The sequence below is a fragment of the Chanos chanos genome, chromosome 2 (assembly GCF_902362185.1).
Source record: "Chanos chanos chromosome 2, fChaCha1.1, whole genome shotgun sequence".
NCBI classification, from domain to species: domain Eukaryota; kingdom Metazoa; phylum Chordata; class Actinopteri; order Gonorynchiformes; family Chanidae; genus Chanos; species Chanos chanos.
In genome coordinates, this window is record NC_044496.1 from 34,217,396 (window position 1) to 34,234,411 (window position 17,016).

The 17,016-nt window shown below is 43.3% G+C and overlaps 1 protein-coding gene across 1 annotated transcript; it reads left to right on the forward strand.

The window, feature by feature from the left end:
• The first annotated feature begins 666 nt into the window (after positions 1-666).
• Positions 667-16,407, forward strand: LOC115804784 (genetic suppressor element 1-like). The gene is made up of 16 exons (XM_030765279.1): positions 667-862; positions 3,237-3,449; positions 6,317-6,464; positions 6,795-6,995; positions 8,400-8,567; positions 8,796-9,100; positions 9,848-10,145; positions 12,129-12,488; positions 12,627-12,826; positions 12,989-13,101; positions 13,364-13,631; positions 13,827-13,925; positions 14,229-14,531; positions 15,429-15,704; positions 16,027-16,130; positions 16,270-16,407. Exons 1-16 carry the CDS (start codon positions 667-669, stop codon positions 16,405-16,407), a joined length of 3,390 nt encoding a protein of 1,129 aa, XP_030621139.1.
• Positions 16,408-17,016: the final 609 nt, after the last annotated feature.

Below are 17,016 nucleotides of genomic sequence, written 5' to 3' on the forward strand. Positions count from 1 at the left end.
TACCGCTACACTTCTATTTCTACACTAAACTACACTACACTACGCTACACTACACACTCTACCGCTACACTTCTATTTCTGCACTGCACTACACCAAACTACACTACACTACACTACACTACACTATACTAAACTACACACTCTACCGCTACACTTCTATTTCTACACTACACAACGCTACACTACACACTCTACCGCTACACTTATATTTCTACACTAAACTACACTACACTACGCTACACTACACACTCTACCGCTACACTTCTATTTCTGCACTACACTACACCAAACTACACTACACTACACTACACTATACTACACTACACACTCTACCGCTACACTTCCATGTCTACACTACACTATACTACACTACACACTCTACCACTACACTTCTATTTCTACACTGCACTACACTACACTACACTATACTACACTACACGCTCTACCGCTACACTTCTATGTCTACACTACACTACGCTACACTACACACTCTACCGCTACACTTCTGTTTCTGCACTGCGCTACACCAAACTACACTACACTACACTACACTACACTATACTACACTACACACTCTACCGCTACACTTCTATTTCTACACTGCACTACACCAAACTACGCTATATTTATAGACACACAATCACTTTCTTCTGTTTTTCTCTAGGCATGAGCCATGAGCTAAAGTCACCATCGTTAGGAATGATCTCCATGGCAACACGTACCACGGCGACAGTCAGCCCTCTCACCCCTTCCCCCGTCAACGGAGCAGCTTTGGCCAATGGGAGCCTTGCATCCCAGTCCTCCCATTCCGGATTTGCTGCGGCTCTTCGCAAACTTGCCAAACAAGCTGAGGAGCCCAGAGGTTAGACCAGCTCCTCCTCGTTTCATCTTTTCACTGTTCACATCCATCCATCCACCTCCCTACCCTTTCCTTCATCAGTCTATCTCTAACTTCACTGCATCACCATTTCTTCTCTTCCTATAACTCTATCATTCTTCTCTTCCTGTTACTCTATCCTTCTCCCTTTCCTGTTACTCTATCATTCTTCTCTTCCTGTTACTCTATCATTCTTCTCTTCCTGTTACTCCATCATTCTTCTCTTCCTGTGTTACTCTATCATTCTTCCCCTCCTGTTACTCAATCATTCTCCCCTTCCAGTTACTCTATTATTCTCTCCTTCCTATTACTCTATCAATTTCCCTTTCCTGTTACTCTATCATTCTTCTCTTCCTGTTACTCTATCATTCTTCTCTTCCTGTTACTTTATCATTCTTCTTCTTCATTCTGTTTATGCAGTGACAGAGGGTAATATGTTGCTAAGAGAGTTCCTCAGTTTCAGACCCACATAAACATCCATGGTCTCTGGAGCATATACTACACAGACCATAATATTAGACGTTGTAGAATTCTGTATAAAATGTACAAGATCATAGGCAGACATACAGTACAGCAACCCCCCCCCCCCCCCCCGCACGCACACACACACACACACACACACACACACACACACACACACACATTCGCCTAGCATATACTATGAGCTCATTTGAATAATATTTGCATATGGCAAAATGCAACCAGTTAGCAGATTTCCAGATTCTGCCATGCTGTTCAGAACCCCATCTGTCTATGCGAATGTGTTCCAGACACCACCAAACACACACACACACACACACACATACACACACACACACACACACATTCAACTGGTCATTAAGTTGAGCTTGGTGGTCCTCCAGTATATGGAAATGATTTCTTTAAGTCCAAGTGTCTGAGTGATACATCTGGTGAAGGATGGTCCATGGTCCATCACACTGCCAGAGAAAAGGTGTAGAGAGAAGGACAGAGAAGAAAATGATGGAGGTGCATAAGAAATTACAGGGAGAGAGAAGGAGAAAATTAAAGTGTGTGTGTGTATGTGTGGGTGTGTGTGTGTTTATGAAGCTTTTAGTGCGTGTGTGTGTGTGTATGCATGCATGCATACATGTGTGGGGGTGTGTGTTTGTGCGTGTGTGTGTTGGTGTGTGTGGAGGCTTGGAGAGATTTTAATGAATGATTATTCATGATGAGACTATTTATATGAGGTCCATTCAGTTCTTAGGAAATGAAAGTCCAGGTCATAACCACTCATATGGACTCAGCCTTCATAAGTCTATTCAGTGAGGAGCCGTCTATTTAGCCTCTTGTCCAAACCTCCCTGAGTCCTAATGAAGTCTTTGATCACATCCAGCCCTAACTGACCCCTGTCCCACGGCTTCTTAAGGCCGTCTCTCTCTATCTCACTAATTAGCCCTGAATAACATTTCATAAAATTCCTCTCCTCTACTTCCTTTCTTCTTAATCACGGCCTCATGTTTCCCACTGCTTTGTTCAATCTCATCTCTCTCTGTCTCTTAATGCATGCACTTCTACTGCTTTTTTATGTTAGTGATGAAGATGCAGAGAGAGAGAGAGAGAGAGAGAGAGAGAGTGTGTGTGAGAGAGAGAGAGAGAGAGAGAGAGAGAGAGAACAAGACAAAAAAGACTAAGAAAATGATCGTGTTTTGTTAGATAAGCTGCTGTCTTATGGTCCTGTGATGTGTTTTGAAAGGGAAAGATTTCAGCTGGTCCACTAATAGTTTTTGAGTTTCATCACTCTGCCAACCTCTCCTGTGTGTTCCGATACACTGAAGTCAGGGATTTTACAGGTTGTAACAGTGTTAGTGAGGGACTGGACAGATTGTAGCAGTGTCAGTGAGGGACTGGACAGGCTGTAACATGGTTTATCCTGTATCTTTTTAATGTGATGGAGTGAGATGAGGTAGGACTGGAGCAGACACTGCGGTCAAGGTTGTGTTTAATGTAAATGGTTTAAAGCACAGGTTTTTTAATTATATCACCTCACAAAGCAACATTAGAGTGTATATCACTGATAGTGTGTTAATGGTGTTTAATCAGTGTTTAATAGTCTTAGCGTGTTAATGATGTTTAATAAACCATTGTTAGTGTATTAATGTTGTGTTATAGAACAGCATTAATGTACTAATGATGTTTTATGGAACAGTGATAATGCGACAGTGATTTTTAATAAACCAGTGTTTGTGTGTTATTTTTAATAGAACAGTGCTAATGTGTCAGTGATGTTTGATAGACCAGTGTTAGCATGTTAGGGATGTTTAATAGAACAGTGTTAATGCTGCTGAAGTAATCTTTAAATGCAGTGCTGTAATGGGACATTATGTCTGTTTCCTCACAGGTTCTGCCTCCATCAGCAGTGAATCATCTCCAGTTTCCTCCCCAGCCACTAATCACAGCTCCCCTGTCAGCACGCCCAAACGGGGCCCCATGGGGCCAGTGTTGATCCCTGCAGGCAGCCACAGTGTGCCTGGCACCCCTCCTGTGGTCACCATAGCACCAACTAAAACCAGTAATGGACTGTGGAGAAGCGAGGGACGGCAGATGAGGGTGAGTATTTGGTGCCACATGCTTGCTTGAAAGAGAGAAATGTTTTGAGTGATGTGTAATATTGTATGATGGTACTGGAATACCACCAGAATGCTGTCCCTGTGAAAACACCATGATTATTCTTCACCAAGGCCTTCAGGCTGAGCAACCTTGCCAGTGCTATCTGTAAGGAAGACAGTAAGGTGAAATTTTTCTCTCCCTTGTTTTCCCTCTCTCTCTCTCTCTCACTCTCACTCTAAGGTCATTGAAGGGTCGGTCTACATGTGTTGGAATGAGATGTCCTCCATTTTCTCTTTACTGTCTCCCTTTTCACCATTAGAGAAATTGTCTCAGTGTCCATCAAACTCTCCGCCTCTCTCTCCTTCGCTCCCTCTCTCTCTCCATCTCTTGCTGTCTCTCTCTATTCAGTTGATCAAGAAGCATTCTTAGCATAAACGTGTGCTAATATATACATACATACACACACACACACACACACACACACACATATATATATATATATATAGAGAGAGAGAGAGAGCAATAATATATCATTTTATTATAGTAAAATAATAATAGATATAAAAAATGAAATGCTGTAAAGCAGGTTTAATGTGTGTGGTTGTGTGAGTGTGCTGACGTGGTAAAAGCATAAACAGATTCTGTGTAGGGGACGTTTTAGGTGATTATTACAGTGAACAGGACTGCACATGCAGGGGAGGGAAGAAGCTGTGGCTGATTCAGATGAGCCAAACCTGGGCCAGCTCAGGGTGACAGAGGTCAGTCAGAGGCCAAACGGAGGTTGAGGAGAGGTTGAAGGGACATAGGTTTAACTAGGCATGGGTTTCAGCTTCTCTGCCTTATTCTCTCACTCACACGCCAAGGCCACTCATTAATTCACAGCTTGAAAGCAGTGTGTGTGTGTGTGTGTGTGTGTGTGTGTGTGTGTGTGTGTGCGTGTGCATTTGTATGTGTGTGTGTGTGTGTGTGTCTGTGTGTGTGTGTGTGTGTGTGCGTGCGTGTGTCTGTGTGTGTGTGGAGGGACATTGTTTATTCAGCGCTGTGTTCCCCTTTGAGCCTGTTTAGCAGTGTGGTCACTGTGGGAGCTGCTCAGACAATACAGGGGTGAACAGCTCGCTTCCCCCTGATCAAACCAGCCCCTTTCTCCTCAGGCACAAAGACTCCTCTGTGTTCAGAGAGAGAGAGAGAGAGAGAGAGGGGTTGATATTCAGCCTACCTCTTTATGTCAGCTTACACAAACTGCACATTAACTGATTCTTAGTGTGAATCATTTGTTTACTGTAAACACTGATAATATAGTTGGCTATTGAATGCTTTCCTGCCTTGCGTAGTTCTTGCGTAGTTTTGCTTTGGAAACAGACTTATTTAACACGGATGAAAGATCTGTTTGTCCCCATACAGACATAGCTGTGAGTGTCAAAGTGTCCTTAAAAAACCTGCTTTCATTCCAGGGTAAAAGACAAAGGTTTGCATTCTGTTGTGTGGGATTACAGTGAAGCGGTTGTTGTGTTTTCTCAGTATAATTTGTTTTTTTCCTTTCTTTGGTTATTTGATTTCTGTGATAGTTTGAGTCAATTTTGTCTTTTGAGGTGGTGAAAGTATCAAGGAGTAAGAAAATGAGAAAGAAATAATATGGGGGTAATTCTTCAACAATGGTCCATTTTGTTCTGGAAAATTTTAGAAAATCAATTTTTTTTTTTTAATAAAAAATGCATTGCTATGATTTAGTTCTCCATTCTGTGTAGAAACACATCCTGATAGTGGCTGTGATGATTTTGTTAAATAATATATATTTCATCCTAACATTAAGAGGAAATCAGCATTTCCTGTCCTGGAAATGACTGTTGTAGAAATGACATTTTGTCATATTTCTTTTAAAATATCATGATATGTTAGCCTGCTAATGTCAATGTTAGAGTTAGCATTAAATATACACAAAATACACAATATTAAATGAAATTGGTCCAGTTGCTTTTACATTCATATGAAATATGGAAATGACACCCAGTAAACATATTCTCAATTTAACTTATATTTACCTTGATTTTTCCTCTTTTTATTACCCCCTATGGAGGTCACTCTTTTCTCCAGCTGTTGAGTGGCTGTTGCTATGGTTACCAGGTATACAAACCCTAAAACATGATCCCATAATTCTGTTTTGTACAGTGTGGTGGAAATGACAGTGAACCCAAGGGACATGGGTTCTTTTTATGAAAAATACAAGAAAATGTGAAGAAATATTACAATACATAATATATTTAATTAAAATGGGCATTAATGTCTCATTTGTATTTAAACTAAACAATATTTCAATATTAAATTCAAAATGAAGCAGGGCTGAAGGACCAAAGTTTGGCTTAGGGACAAAAGCAATATAGTTAAAACCATACATAAAAGGCCTCTTATTATATAATAAAATGAATGACTGAGCTATAATTTATTTTTGGTGTGAAGTAAGCGTTACAAAAATAAAAATGTAGAAATGTTTTTTTGTTTTCTTATTTTTTCCAGGGACACAAAAGGTACCATAGTTGAACAATCAACCATGGACAGTTGTTTGCTTATCTTTAGGGTGTTTTCGTACTGTATCAGTAATAAGTGAAATATGGGCTTACCTTATTTCTTTATCAAGTCTGTGCATGTGAACTGGTCCCTTTGACTTTCTCGTTGAGATGATATGGCCTTCAAAGACATTCTCACATGTCCACTGACCAGTCTATGAATGGCTTTGTATAGCATTGTGTATTCTGGTATGTTGGCGTGTGTAGTCTGGTGTGTTTGTGTGTGTATGCATAATATGTTTAACACTGTGTAGTCTGGTGAGTTTGTGTGTGTATTCTTGTATGTACGTGTGTCAGCAGGCAGACCCAGTCCACCGGGTCACCAGTAGGGATCGCTTGGTTCCAGATGCCCCGGAGAAAAGTGGTCTGTCTATCCCTCATCACCTGGTGGGGGCGCCATTCAGCTTGGGCCTGTCCCCAAACACAGTTATGCAGGATCCCCGACTTCAAGCTTTCAAGTGAGTTTTAGGTCTAGTAAGTGATAAGTCTTTAAAGTGTTCCACAGCCCCAGGAATAGAGTGTGTAGAATCGTTTTTGGTATAGTGTGTTTGACAGAGGTTAAATGATCATCATAAGCCTACATTTCCTCTCTGGATCACTGGACTACTGAAACTCCTCTCTATGGCAGCTTTCATCATTTTAACTGAAGGATAAAGAGATCATAACTCAGATAGAACCTATACCTCTGTCTTACATCTCTCTTATATCTGTCTCTGTCTCACTGTCTCTCTCTCTCTCTTTGTCTAACTCTCTGTCTCTCTCTCTCTCTCTTTCCATTTTTCTCTCAGTTTGCCACGGCAGGTTCCTCACATGCTCCCTGTAGGAGCAGTGTTGTCAGAGGAGTACCTTCGGGGATTGCGTGTGTACTCCAGTGCTGAAGACCTGCGTCTACCCTCTTTGCCCTTGGGTCTGGACCCCAACACTGCTGCAGCCACTGCCGCGTACCTCCACTCTGGCTACCTGCCACACCCCAACCTCTCTTCATACAGGTGTGTGTGTGTGTGTGTGTGTGAGTGTGTGTGAGTGAGTGAGAGAGAGAGAGAGGGAGAGAGAGAGAGGGCAAGTGAGAGAGAGAGAGAGATATTCATTTAAATCCAGCAGTTTTGAATGCAACAGATTTGCTGTAAAGACACATCTAACTGTATGAGTCCTTCAGTTTACTCAAGCGACAGGCACATCTAACAGTATGAGTCCTCCAGTTAACTCAGACGACAGACACATCTAACTGTATGAGTCCTCCAGTTTACTCAGACAACAGGCATATCTAATAGTATGAGTCCTTCAGTTTATATCTAAGCCTCAGCTGGTAAATCTTCGTGTTCAATGCCAACAATTCCTACATGTTGACTTTGGCAGTTCTCTGAATTCATTGTGGAAGTAGTGTTAAATGTGAGTGTGTTGACTGTGTTTGGTGTGTAGTGATGGGCCTTGGTGTAGTGTTTAATGCTGACTATGTGTTTGATGGAGCGGCTGTGAAGGAGCCTGGGGCAGATCGCTCTGAGAGGGGCTGTGGTTTTGACAGATTCTCAGACAGGAGGATTAGAGGCAGTTAGTGAGAGTGCGCTATTCAGAATGACAGTGTGACTGTGCAGATAAGGATCTGTATGCAGAATCAGAACCCATCAGGTCAGGTTAGCAGTTCCTCAGTGTGGACAAGACTCGTTCACTGCAGTTCATGATCTAATGGAATTAATGAATGAGAGTACCCCCAGGCAATGCCTGTATCAGACACACACACACACAAACTCTTTCTCTCATACACACATGCATATTCACACCCTCACTCACTCACACTCACATGTATACATGTACACACATGCACGCACGCACACACACACACACACACACACACACACACACACACACACACACACACACACACAGACTCTCTCTCTCTCTTCACAAGCACTGACCTACACTGACACAGAAATGTCTCTTACAGAAAGCCGTTCATGAACTTGCTAGAGTTATATTTCATAAAATATTTATTCATTTTTTGTTGCTTTGTTAAATCCTCTGAAAGCCTGGAATTCTCTTGATCAATAATTTAATGATTCATTTTCAACAGTTCAGTGATTTTAACTGGATCTCTTTTCAGAGCCATCTTTTATACACATACACATTTGCATTCGCATACGTATACACACACACATATACGTATACACATATACGTATACACATATACGTACACAAATTCATACACATACACATACACATCATGCGGGCTGGCCCATGACAGCTGTGTGGTCTTTACAGACATAATGAAGTTGAATTGTTAGAGACTTACAGATTCTGTAATATGTGTTACCATGGGAGACACGTACAGATATGCAGCAGGACAAAAAATGTTCTTTTTTTTTTCCTCACTCCTCTGTCATTCCGCATCTCCTCAGAATGGATGAGTCCATGTGTTTATCTGCCCTGCGGGCGCAGTTCTGTCCACTGCCAGCAGGGGGAGCTCTGCCTGCTCTCCATCCTTCAGCTCTTCACTTTCACCTGTCAGGAACTCGTGTCCCTGGAGACCTGGCACACCCAGCACTAATGGCTCTGCAGTCTGAGAGGTAAACATAAGTACACACACACACACATATATAGAGATATATGTGTGTGTTATCTGATAGGACTGGAGTGTCTGGAGGACACCTCCTCTCATTCTCTGTTGTTGTTTACTGTCACGCAGAGTGTGTACTTTTTGTTCTTGTGAAGAGTGTTGCATCTCACACCTTCTCTCCCTCTATGTGTGTGTGTGTGTGTGTGTGTGTGTTTGTGTATGTGTGGCCTTCCAGCAGGCTGCAGATGGAGGATGAGCTCCGCCAACAAGAAAAGGAAAGAGAGAGAGAGCGTGAGAGAGAGAAAGAGCGATTGTATGAGGTGGAGAGAGAGCGGGAGTTTGAGAGGGAGAGAGAAAAAGAGAGAGAGAAGGAGAAGGAGAGGGACAGAGAGATGGAGAGACAGAAAGAGAGGGCAAAAGAGAGAGAGATTCAGGCAGTTCGTGCTATGGAGAAGCGTTTCCTGAATCAGGAGCTCCAGGCACACAGACAGCAAACAGAGGAGAGAGCCAAGATGACTGAGAGACTCACACCAAACTGCCTGGGTAAGACTTGCTACAACGGCCAAGAAATACACCCAAGCACCCTTAAACACGATAAACACTAACAAACTGTCCAGGTAAGAACTGTTAAACTCCCCACAAACACTCCCCTAAATATTCCCAAACACCACCAACTGCCTGGACAAACTCCCCACAAACAGCCCCTTAAACATGCCCAAACACCACAAGCTATCCCTTAAAGACTTCCAAGCACTAACAAACTGCCCATGTAGGAACCATAAAAATCTCCAGAAACAGCCCCATAAAAATACCTTAAGTCCTTTGCACATACACACATAGTTCTTAGCATTACATCCCCTATCAGCATGAGTCTGTTAATACTGCTAAAAGATCCCTGGAGCCAGTCTCATATAGCAACCAAAGATTACATAAAGTTACTACGGATGGTACACTTAAATCATTTAAGTCTCACGATTTCCTTAAAACCCACAAACACTGAAATGTCCATCAGCTACCAGAACACTGTTCATACTGATTTTTTTCCCCCTTGGTGTGATTATGTGAGAGAATGCAGGATGGACTTGTGTGCGGCAAAGCTTTGTTTGATGTGCCGCTTGTGAATGTAAAGTTTCATCCTCTGATAAGAGCTACCCTGCAGAATGTCATTGTGCAGACAGTAACCACTTTCCCCCTTATCTGGCCTCTCCTCTCTTTTCAGTCTGCGAGAACACCTCAGCCTTTCGCTCATTCACACCAAGAGTCTTACCTCTTTCCCCTTCTTTATCACAGACAAAACCAAAGAGGTTTCTCTGCCTCCCCTGAAGCCTTTACAGCCTGGATTCTGTCCATCTCTGCCCACCCCCCGCCCGTCCTTACCCGCCATGGGCTCCTCTACGGTGGGGCACTTTGTACCGGGAGCTCTGCAGGGCTTCGGGGAGGAGGAGCGCTGGCCTGGCCGACAGAGGGCTCCACGGCAGGAGAAGGAGGCGTTCCCTGGCTTGGGGTGCGAGCTCCGAGGGCAGGTTTTGGATCAGCATCCAGGGCCAGGGAGGTCACGAGAAACAATGGAGCCCCCAGACCTGCACCAGTGAGTGGGTTAGATCAGTCTGATTCCTGCCCAGCTGGAGACAATACAGGTCCTCTTCACTGAGTGGGCTAAACTAAGTTTCGTCCTGAGTTTAATATTTCCTGAAAATCTGTAAACATACAAGTCCCTCATAAACTGTTTTTCCCCTGTTTTGCATTTTACTGCCACAGAAGATGCCATCACATATGAATCTTTATCATTAATAGTATGGGGTAAAGGTCAACTCTCAGATCTCAAGCTTTGACTGCAATTCTGTGGACATACTTTTTTCCATCACTTAAAAGCTTAAAAGGCCAGCGGTGGAGGAATAGATCAATGGTTCATAGGTCCCCTCGGCATTCTGTTAAAAACCAGCATTTCCCATGACTAATGTCCACAAAAACAGACTCTCTTTTCATCTAGCTTTTCTTCCCAACTGAACTGGTCAGTGCAGAATAAAGCAATCAGAGGTTTGAATAGTAACTGCCATTGCTCCATTACCTCATCTAACCACACTTTGGATTAATGAGGTTGGTCCAGATTTCTGCCTTGATTCTGCACTGAGCCTCTGAAGATGGCTTTGGCTGGACTCATCTACTTCTCACTCTCCAGTGCGTTAGGTCAAGTCAGTCCCACACTCATTATCTGCGGTGCCCATAGGCTGAGCTCGACATTTGCGCTGGGGGGCAAACGTTTCTAACTGTCGTCAGTGACGTCACAACGTGCCATGTCACATGGCATGAGTGCTGATGAATTTATCACAAAATCAAACAATAGAATTCAGATCTATCTCTTACAATCATCTATTTTATTGTATTACTTAAAATATTTGTACATATATATTTATATATATTAGGGGTGTGCATCTCTCCTTTAAGACGTATCTAGATACATGGTCTATGGGACGATGCATTTTAATATGGATTCGGCGCGATTCGACGCGACGCGAGGCGAGTTCTTATCATTTTTTAATGTACACTTTCATTTTCAATTATACATTTAAAAACCAGTTCTATAAAAGTGGCATTGCTTACCTTCAAATAGATATATTTCATAGAAGACCAGGGAACTCTGAGTATTTTTGTTACTTGGTACGGAAAAAAAGGAAGACAAACGTATCATTTCAGAATTACGTCATTGTGTTTATTACTCTTCCAGTAGACATACTTGTACAAAAAAGACTTACTGCATGAACAAACATTTTGACATTATTAACTGCAGTCGGTTTCACATAAGCTTCACCAAGCCGTCTCATCAAGTGAGTGGTAGATTTGTCGTGCTACCGCTGCACTTAATCGCTATTCTACAGACCTTACTAATGGCCAATTTTTTGTCCAATTTTCCTTACCTCTTATGAAATCCAAATGTCTTCCAAACTTTAGATTTTAAATTTGATAGTACACTGTAAACCGTGTCGGCGTTATCGGAAATGTTGTTAATGCTTTTACCAACGCTAACGTTACTCTCATAAAAGGTATAAGGTGAACGCGAGACTGTGCAGATTTCTTAGCGAATGAGAGGCAGTCATTATTATTTTGAAAGTAACATGACTTGTTACGTTGGATCAGAGAGTCTTCCAAAGCCGCTTAGCTTTATACTAAAGTAGTATTAGCAGCAAAGTCAGTTAACCGATTCGTAACTATAGGATCGGGCCATCGACCGGCTCATGGTACATTTAGATCAGTCCAGGGGTCCGTATCGGTGTACTCGCATCTCTAACGTTAAAACCGGTTTCCGATACCTATCGGTGAACCGTTACACCCATAATACATATACAAGAAATATTTTATAGGACCTATTTTAGACTCAGTGTAGATATATTTCAGCCGCTGGGGATGGGGGGTAAATGTAAATGAACCTAACCATTTGGTAGGATGAGAATAAATCAAATAAACAAGTGAAACAATTGAAATGATTTGTTAATTAAATGAAATGAAAAATCTTGGTATTTCACTGCCCTTGTTTGGTCACAGACGAATTAACTCCTTTCTTGTCTTTGTGCAGGTCGAACTCAAACCAGCGTGACTCCAGTAACAGAGAGCCACTTCTGCATTTGGCAGCCCCCCCACCTCTCATTTCCCCCAAACCTCACCCTCCGCTCCCTCCCACTACACTGTGGAACCCCATCTCACTCATAGAAACCACCTCCGACTCCCGCCGTGCCTATGAGCTCCACACTCCCCCCCTGCGCCCTCCTCCGACTCTCACCAAACCAGGCAGGGTGGCGGAGGAGACGGGCAGGAGGCAGGAATGCCCAGAGAGGTACCCAGTCATGCCGGGGCACAGTCTGCTGGAACCTGGCACCTTCCTGACTGAACTGGAAAAATCCACTCAAAGTTTTCTCAGCCAACAGAGGGCATCGCTGTCTCTGTCCAGCCAGCAGAGGGCATCTCTGTCTCTGTCTCTGTCCAGCCAGCAGAGGGCACCACCCTCAGTGCATTGTCAGCAGAGGGCACCATTGTCAGTTCAGAGAGCGTCAGTGTCACAGCCCAGTCACCAGAGGGCGCTACGACCCCAGCCAAGCCAATATGCAGAACTCAGGGTTACCCAGAGGGCCAGCTCGCCATGTAGGGGCCTCCAGGGGCCCAGTCCAGTGGGCCCTAATCCCATGCTTGTGTGTGATGAAGTTCTCCAGCCGCAAAGGGGCCTGGTCAGTAAGCTGGACCTGGAGGAGAAGAGACGCCGGGAGGCCAGAGAGAAAGGTCAGTGAGTAAGGGAAAGCAAGAGAGAGAGACATGCATTTGTCAGACTGTTTGGCTCACAGCACTGATCTACATCAACTGCCCTGGTGTGTGTGTGTGTGTGTGTGTGTGCGCGTGCGCATGCATGCGTGTGTGTGTGTAAAACACTGCTGTGTATTCCAGGTCATTACTATGAGCTGGATGAGTCATTTGATGAGAGTGATGAAGAGGAGGTGAGAGCCCATCTCAGGAGGGTGGCTCGGCAGCCTCCTCTAAAACTGGATGAAAGTGCTGAGGTATGCAGCCTTCTTCTCTCCCTTTTTCTCTCCTTTAACCTCTCAAGTCCTAGTCTCTGGAGCTCTCCAGGGGTCCTTCCTTCCTTTCTTTCTTTCTTTCTTTCTTCCTTTCTTTCTTTCTTCCTTTCTTTCTTTCTCTCCCTCTCACTCTCTCTTTCTCTCTCTCTCTGTATCTATCTATATAGCTATGTATATGTCTAATTTCAAAGAGCCCCTGAGTGTTATTTCCCATCTCTCTTTGTCTCTCTCTCCTGTTCTGTAGAAGGTGGAGTTCCTGAGAGTGTTTGGGTTGACCACTCACTCTCAGAGGGATGAACTGCTTTGGGAAAAGAGAAGAAAGAGAAGGAGGATGATGATGGAGAGAAGCCCCTCCCCTCCAGCCGTACAGGGCAAACGCCAGACGCCTCCCGCGCTTCCCCTCACCACACATTTCTCAGCAGAGGAGATGGACAGCACTCCTCTACTGGACGACAAAAAACGCTTTCTCTCAATGTTCAGTCTCACCCACATCAGCACGCAGCAAAGGAGAGGTAAAAATTATATGTAACAACACACACACACACACGCACATGCACACACTCACATGTAGGAAAGTGGGTCTTTGTGTTCCATTTCCATAACGCTGTGGTGTGGGAGTGTGTGTAGCATGTGTGATGGCCTGTTTTGGCTCTAGCTGTGAGAGGAGACCAGGGCGAGTGCTGACACATTGTGTTTTGTCCCCTCAGAGAGAGAGAAGCTGATTGATCTTTTGCAAGCCATTAGACAGCGGAGTGTAACACTGGACACACAGCTCCCTGACGCAGGCTCTTCCAGCTCCACAGCATGTACTGCATTTCCTTTCACATCTCCTTTCTCTCAGATTAGTCTTATTTATATAGTGATGTCTGGAAAAAATAGCATTCAAATTTTCATGTTTTTTAGTCAAAGAGATAATGTCTATTAAACAATTTGGTCTTGTTTTTTCAACCATTTAATCACTAGTGATTTCTTGAAGATGCAAAACATATCTTACCATGATGTGTGTGTGTGTGTGTGTTGGTTTACAGTGAACTCCATACCTGACTGTACCACAACCCGCCAATCAAATGGGGTGTATTGCTCAAGTTCCCATAGCACTTCCCCACCAGTTCCTCTGAAATCTTTGGACAGTGGTAACTGTAGAGACACACTGAAGGTCACCACCTCACCACCCAAACATCCCTCCCCTTTGCTCCCACACCTGGAGCAGTCGCAACTGGGAGAGCCTAACTCCATTAAGAGAATCCCCAGTCTGCTTCCTGCTGTCCCATCTCCTCCCCGGCTAAAGGAACAGCCAGCCGGCCAGAACGGCAGGACCCACCCTTGGGAGAGCTTCACTGCGGAGGAGTTTGCTCAGCATTTTCACCAGTCAGTGCTCCAGTCAACACAGAAAGCCCTGCAGAGACCTAGAGGTCAGTCAAAACCCCCGGGCTGTCTGTCACTGCTTACTAATGCTCTCACACAACTTTATAATACACATATATCACAGTCTGGTACATCAATCATTTATATTACTGATTTACTGAATACTGTTTTACTAATGCTCTCACACAACTTTACAACACACACATATCACAGTCTGGTACATCAATCATTTATATTACTGATTTACTGAATACTGTTTTACTAATGCTCTCACACAACTTTACAACACACACATATCACAGTCTGGTACATCAATCATTTATATTACTGATTTACTGAATACTGTTTTACTAATGCTCTCACACAACTTTACAACACACACATATCACAGTCTGGTACATCAATCATTTATATTACTGATTTACTGAATACTGTTTTACTAATGCTCTCACACAACTTTACAACACACACATATCACAGTCTGGTACATCAATCATTTATATTACTGATTTACTGAATACTGTTCTACAGTCTTATCACAGCCTTATGCATTACTGATACATCACAGCTTTACCAATGACTGTCCTTTAGAAAAACATCATAGCTTTGTAGATGCTACAAAATCACTGTTCCCTACTCATCTTTACAACAGACACATTGACTGTAATGAATATATATGGATATATTATGAATTATCCCTATATATGAAGGGCTATGTATGGATTTCTGTTCAGGGAGAGAAATATAGGAATTAACAAAATTTCTGACTTTGTTTCTGTCACCTTACTGGATCTTACATGGTGTTCTATCTATCTATCTATCTATCTATCTATCTATCTATCTATCTATCTATCTATCTATCTATCTATCTATCTATCTATCTATCTATCTATCTGTCTATCTATCCTCCCTAACTTATGTGTTTGTCTGTGTTCTTACACTAGGGGGAGCTACAGCAGGCACTGAGCCAAATCACAGAATAGATTCATCTGTGCACTATAACATTTCAGACCTACAGGGGGTGCCAAATCAAGTACTGCACTCTCAAACAAATGGTCACACATGCCCTCTACTAACCAACCCCAATCCACCAGGAGCGCAGCATGAGGTCTGGGATGAAGAAGACTCAAGTGATGAAGATGATGAGGAAGAGCAGGGGTCTTCCTCCCGCTGGCAGGGCATTGAAGCCATCTTTGAAGCATATCAAGAATATATGGAAGGTGAATTTAAATACAGATATCATGATATAAAGCTACAAAGATATAATTAAATATAATGATTTAGGAATGTAACTCTTTAGTGAATAACATGAAACGACCAGGAACCCAGACACACATACAATCATTTACACCATCTCTCTCTCTCTTACCATGCTCTCTCTCTCTCTCTCTCTCTCTCACACACACACACACACACATCCTGTAATCCTCCTGTCTAATGAGGTGTGACGAGGACCTGGTGCAATGCTCTCCTGCCTGAATTATAGCAGTTATTTCTCTAACCACTCCAAACTCTCTCTCTGTCTGTCTGTCGGTCTGTCAGAGAGGAGTATAGAGTACGAGGTGCTTCAGGGGGAGTGCAGGAGGTTGGAGGTGCAGCACTATAACCTCACTGTGGCAGCTGAGCAGCTCTCTCACAGCATGGCGGTGAGCTTCCTTCTCCTCTGCCCATAATCAGGGACCAAATTAACCCGCTACTGCAATGCTCTGGAAACTTCTGCACTTCTGCATTACTCATTCTTTCTTCACCCTCTTTTTCTCTCTCTCCTTTTCCCTCTTTCACCAGGAGCTCCTGGCTCAGAAACAGAGGATGTCACTGGAGCGAGAGCGCATGCACAGCGAGCTGGAGCACATTAGGACGTACCTGGCACTGCCAACCTTGCCCTGGCACAGAGGCCATGTTAATGGGAAGTCTCTTAGGTGACGCCAGCGCTGAGCTCCAATACCTGCACTGACCCTGGGCAAGGCAGACAAGCAGGATGAAGAGGCAGTGGTTGGTTCTGCTCCATCAATTGGTGCGATGGACATCGGAGGAGATCCATTCCCATTGTTCAGCTCATTTTTGAACAGCTGGAAATGCTTTCACTGTGCTGTTACTGACCAATCATGTGCCTGCTCAGACCTCAAGCCACCAATCCCAGATCTGTAAGCTCAAACCTACAAGAAGAACAACCAATCACAGAACTGTTGGTTATCAACAGAAAATAGAGAAGACAGCGAAGGGAATTCTCTGTCCTGTCCTATGAGAGTTTTTATAACTGCTGTAGAAGTGCAGCCCTTACTGTAGAGACTCAGGCCTTCCTGTTGGAAAGGCACTTACACTGTTACACCTGGAGAAAATCCCTCACCTGAGCCCCACACCTGAGCACCTGAACTATGGAACTCAGAGTACAGATACACAGCAAGATTTCTATAGCAACATTTTGAGAAAGTTAAATTGAGTTTAACGGTTTATTATTACAAATATACATTTGAAATGTGAATTTTATTGTTTCTGTAATGTTTGATAATGTAAATAATATCAGGAGAAAAA

What these genes read in the sequence shown, in the direction of transcription:
- LOC115804784 (XM_030765279.1), top strand. Translation starts at nt 667, where the DNA reads ATGAGCCATGAGCTAAAGTCACCATCGTTAGGAATGATCTCCATGGCA. An exon ending in CCGGGAGGCCAGAGAGAAAG is followed by an intron (nt 12,827 to 12,988) that starts GTCAGTGAGTAA and finishes TGTGTATTCCAG; the next exon opens with GTCATTACTATGAGCTGGAT. An exon ending in AACTGGATGAAAGTGCTGAG is followed by an intron (nt 13,102 to 13,363) that starts GTATGCAGCCTT and finishes CCTGTTCTGTAG; the next exon opens with AAGGTGGAGTTCCTGAGAGT.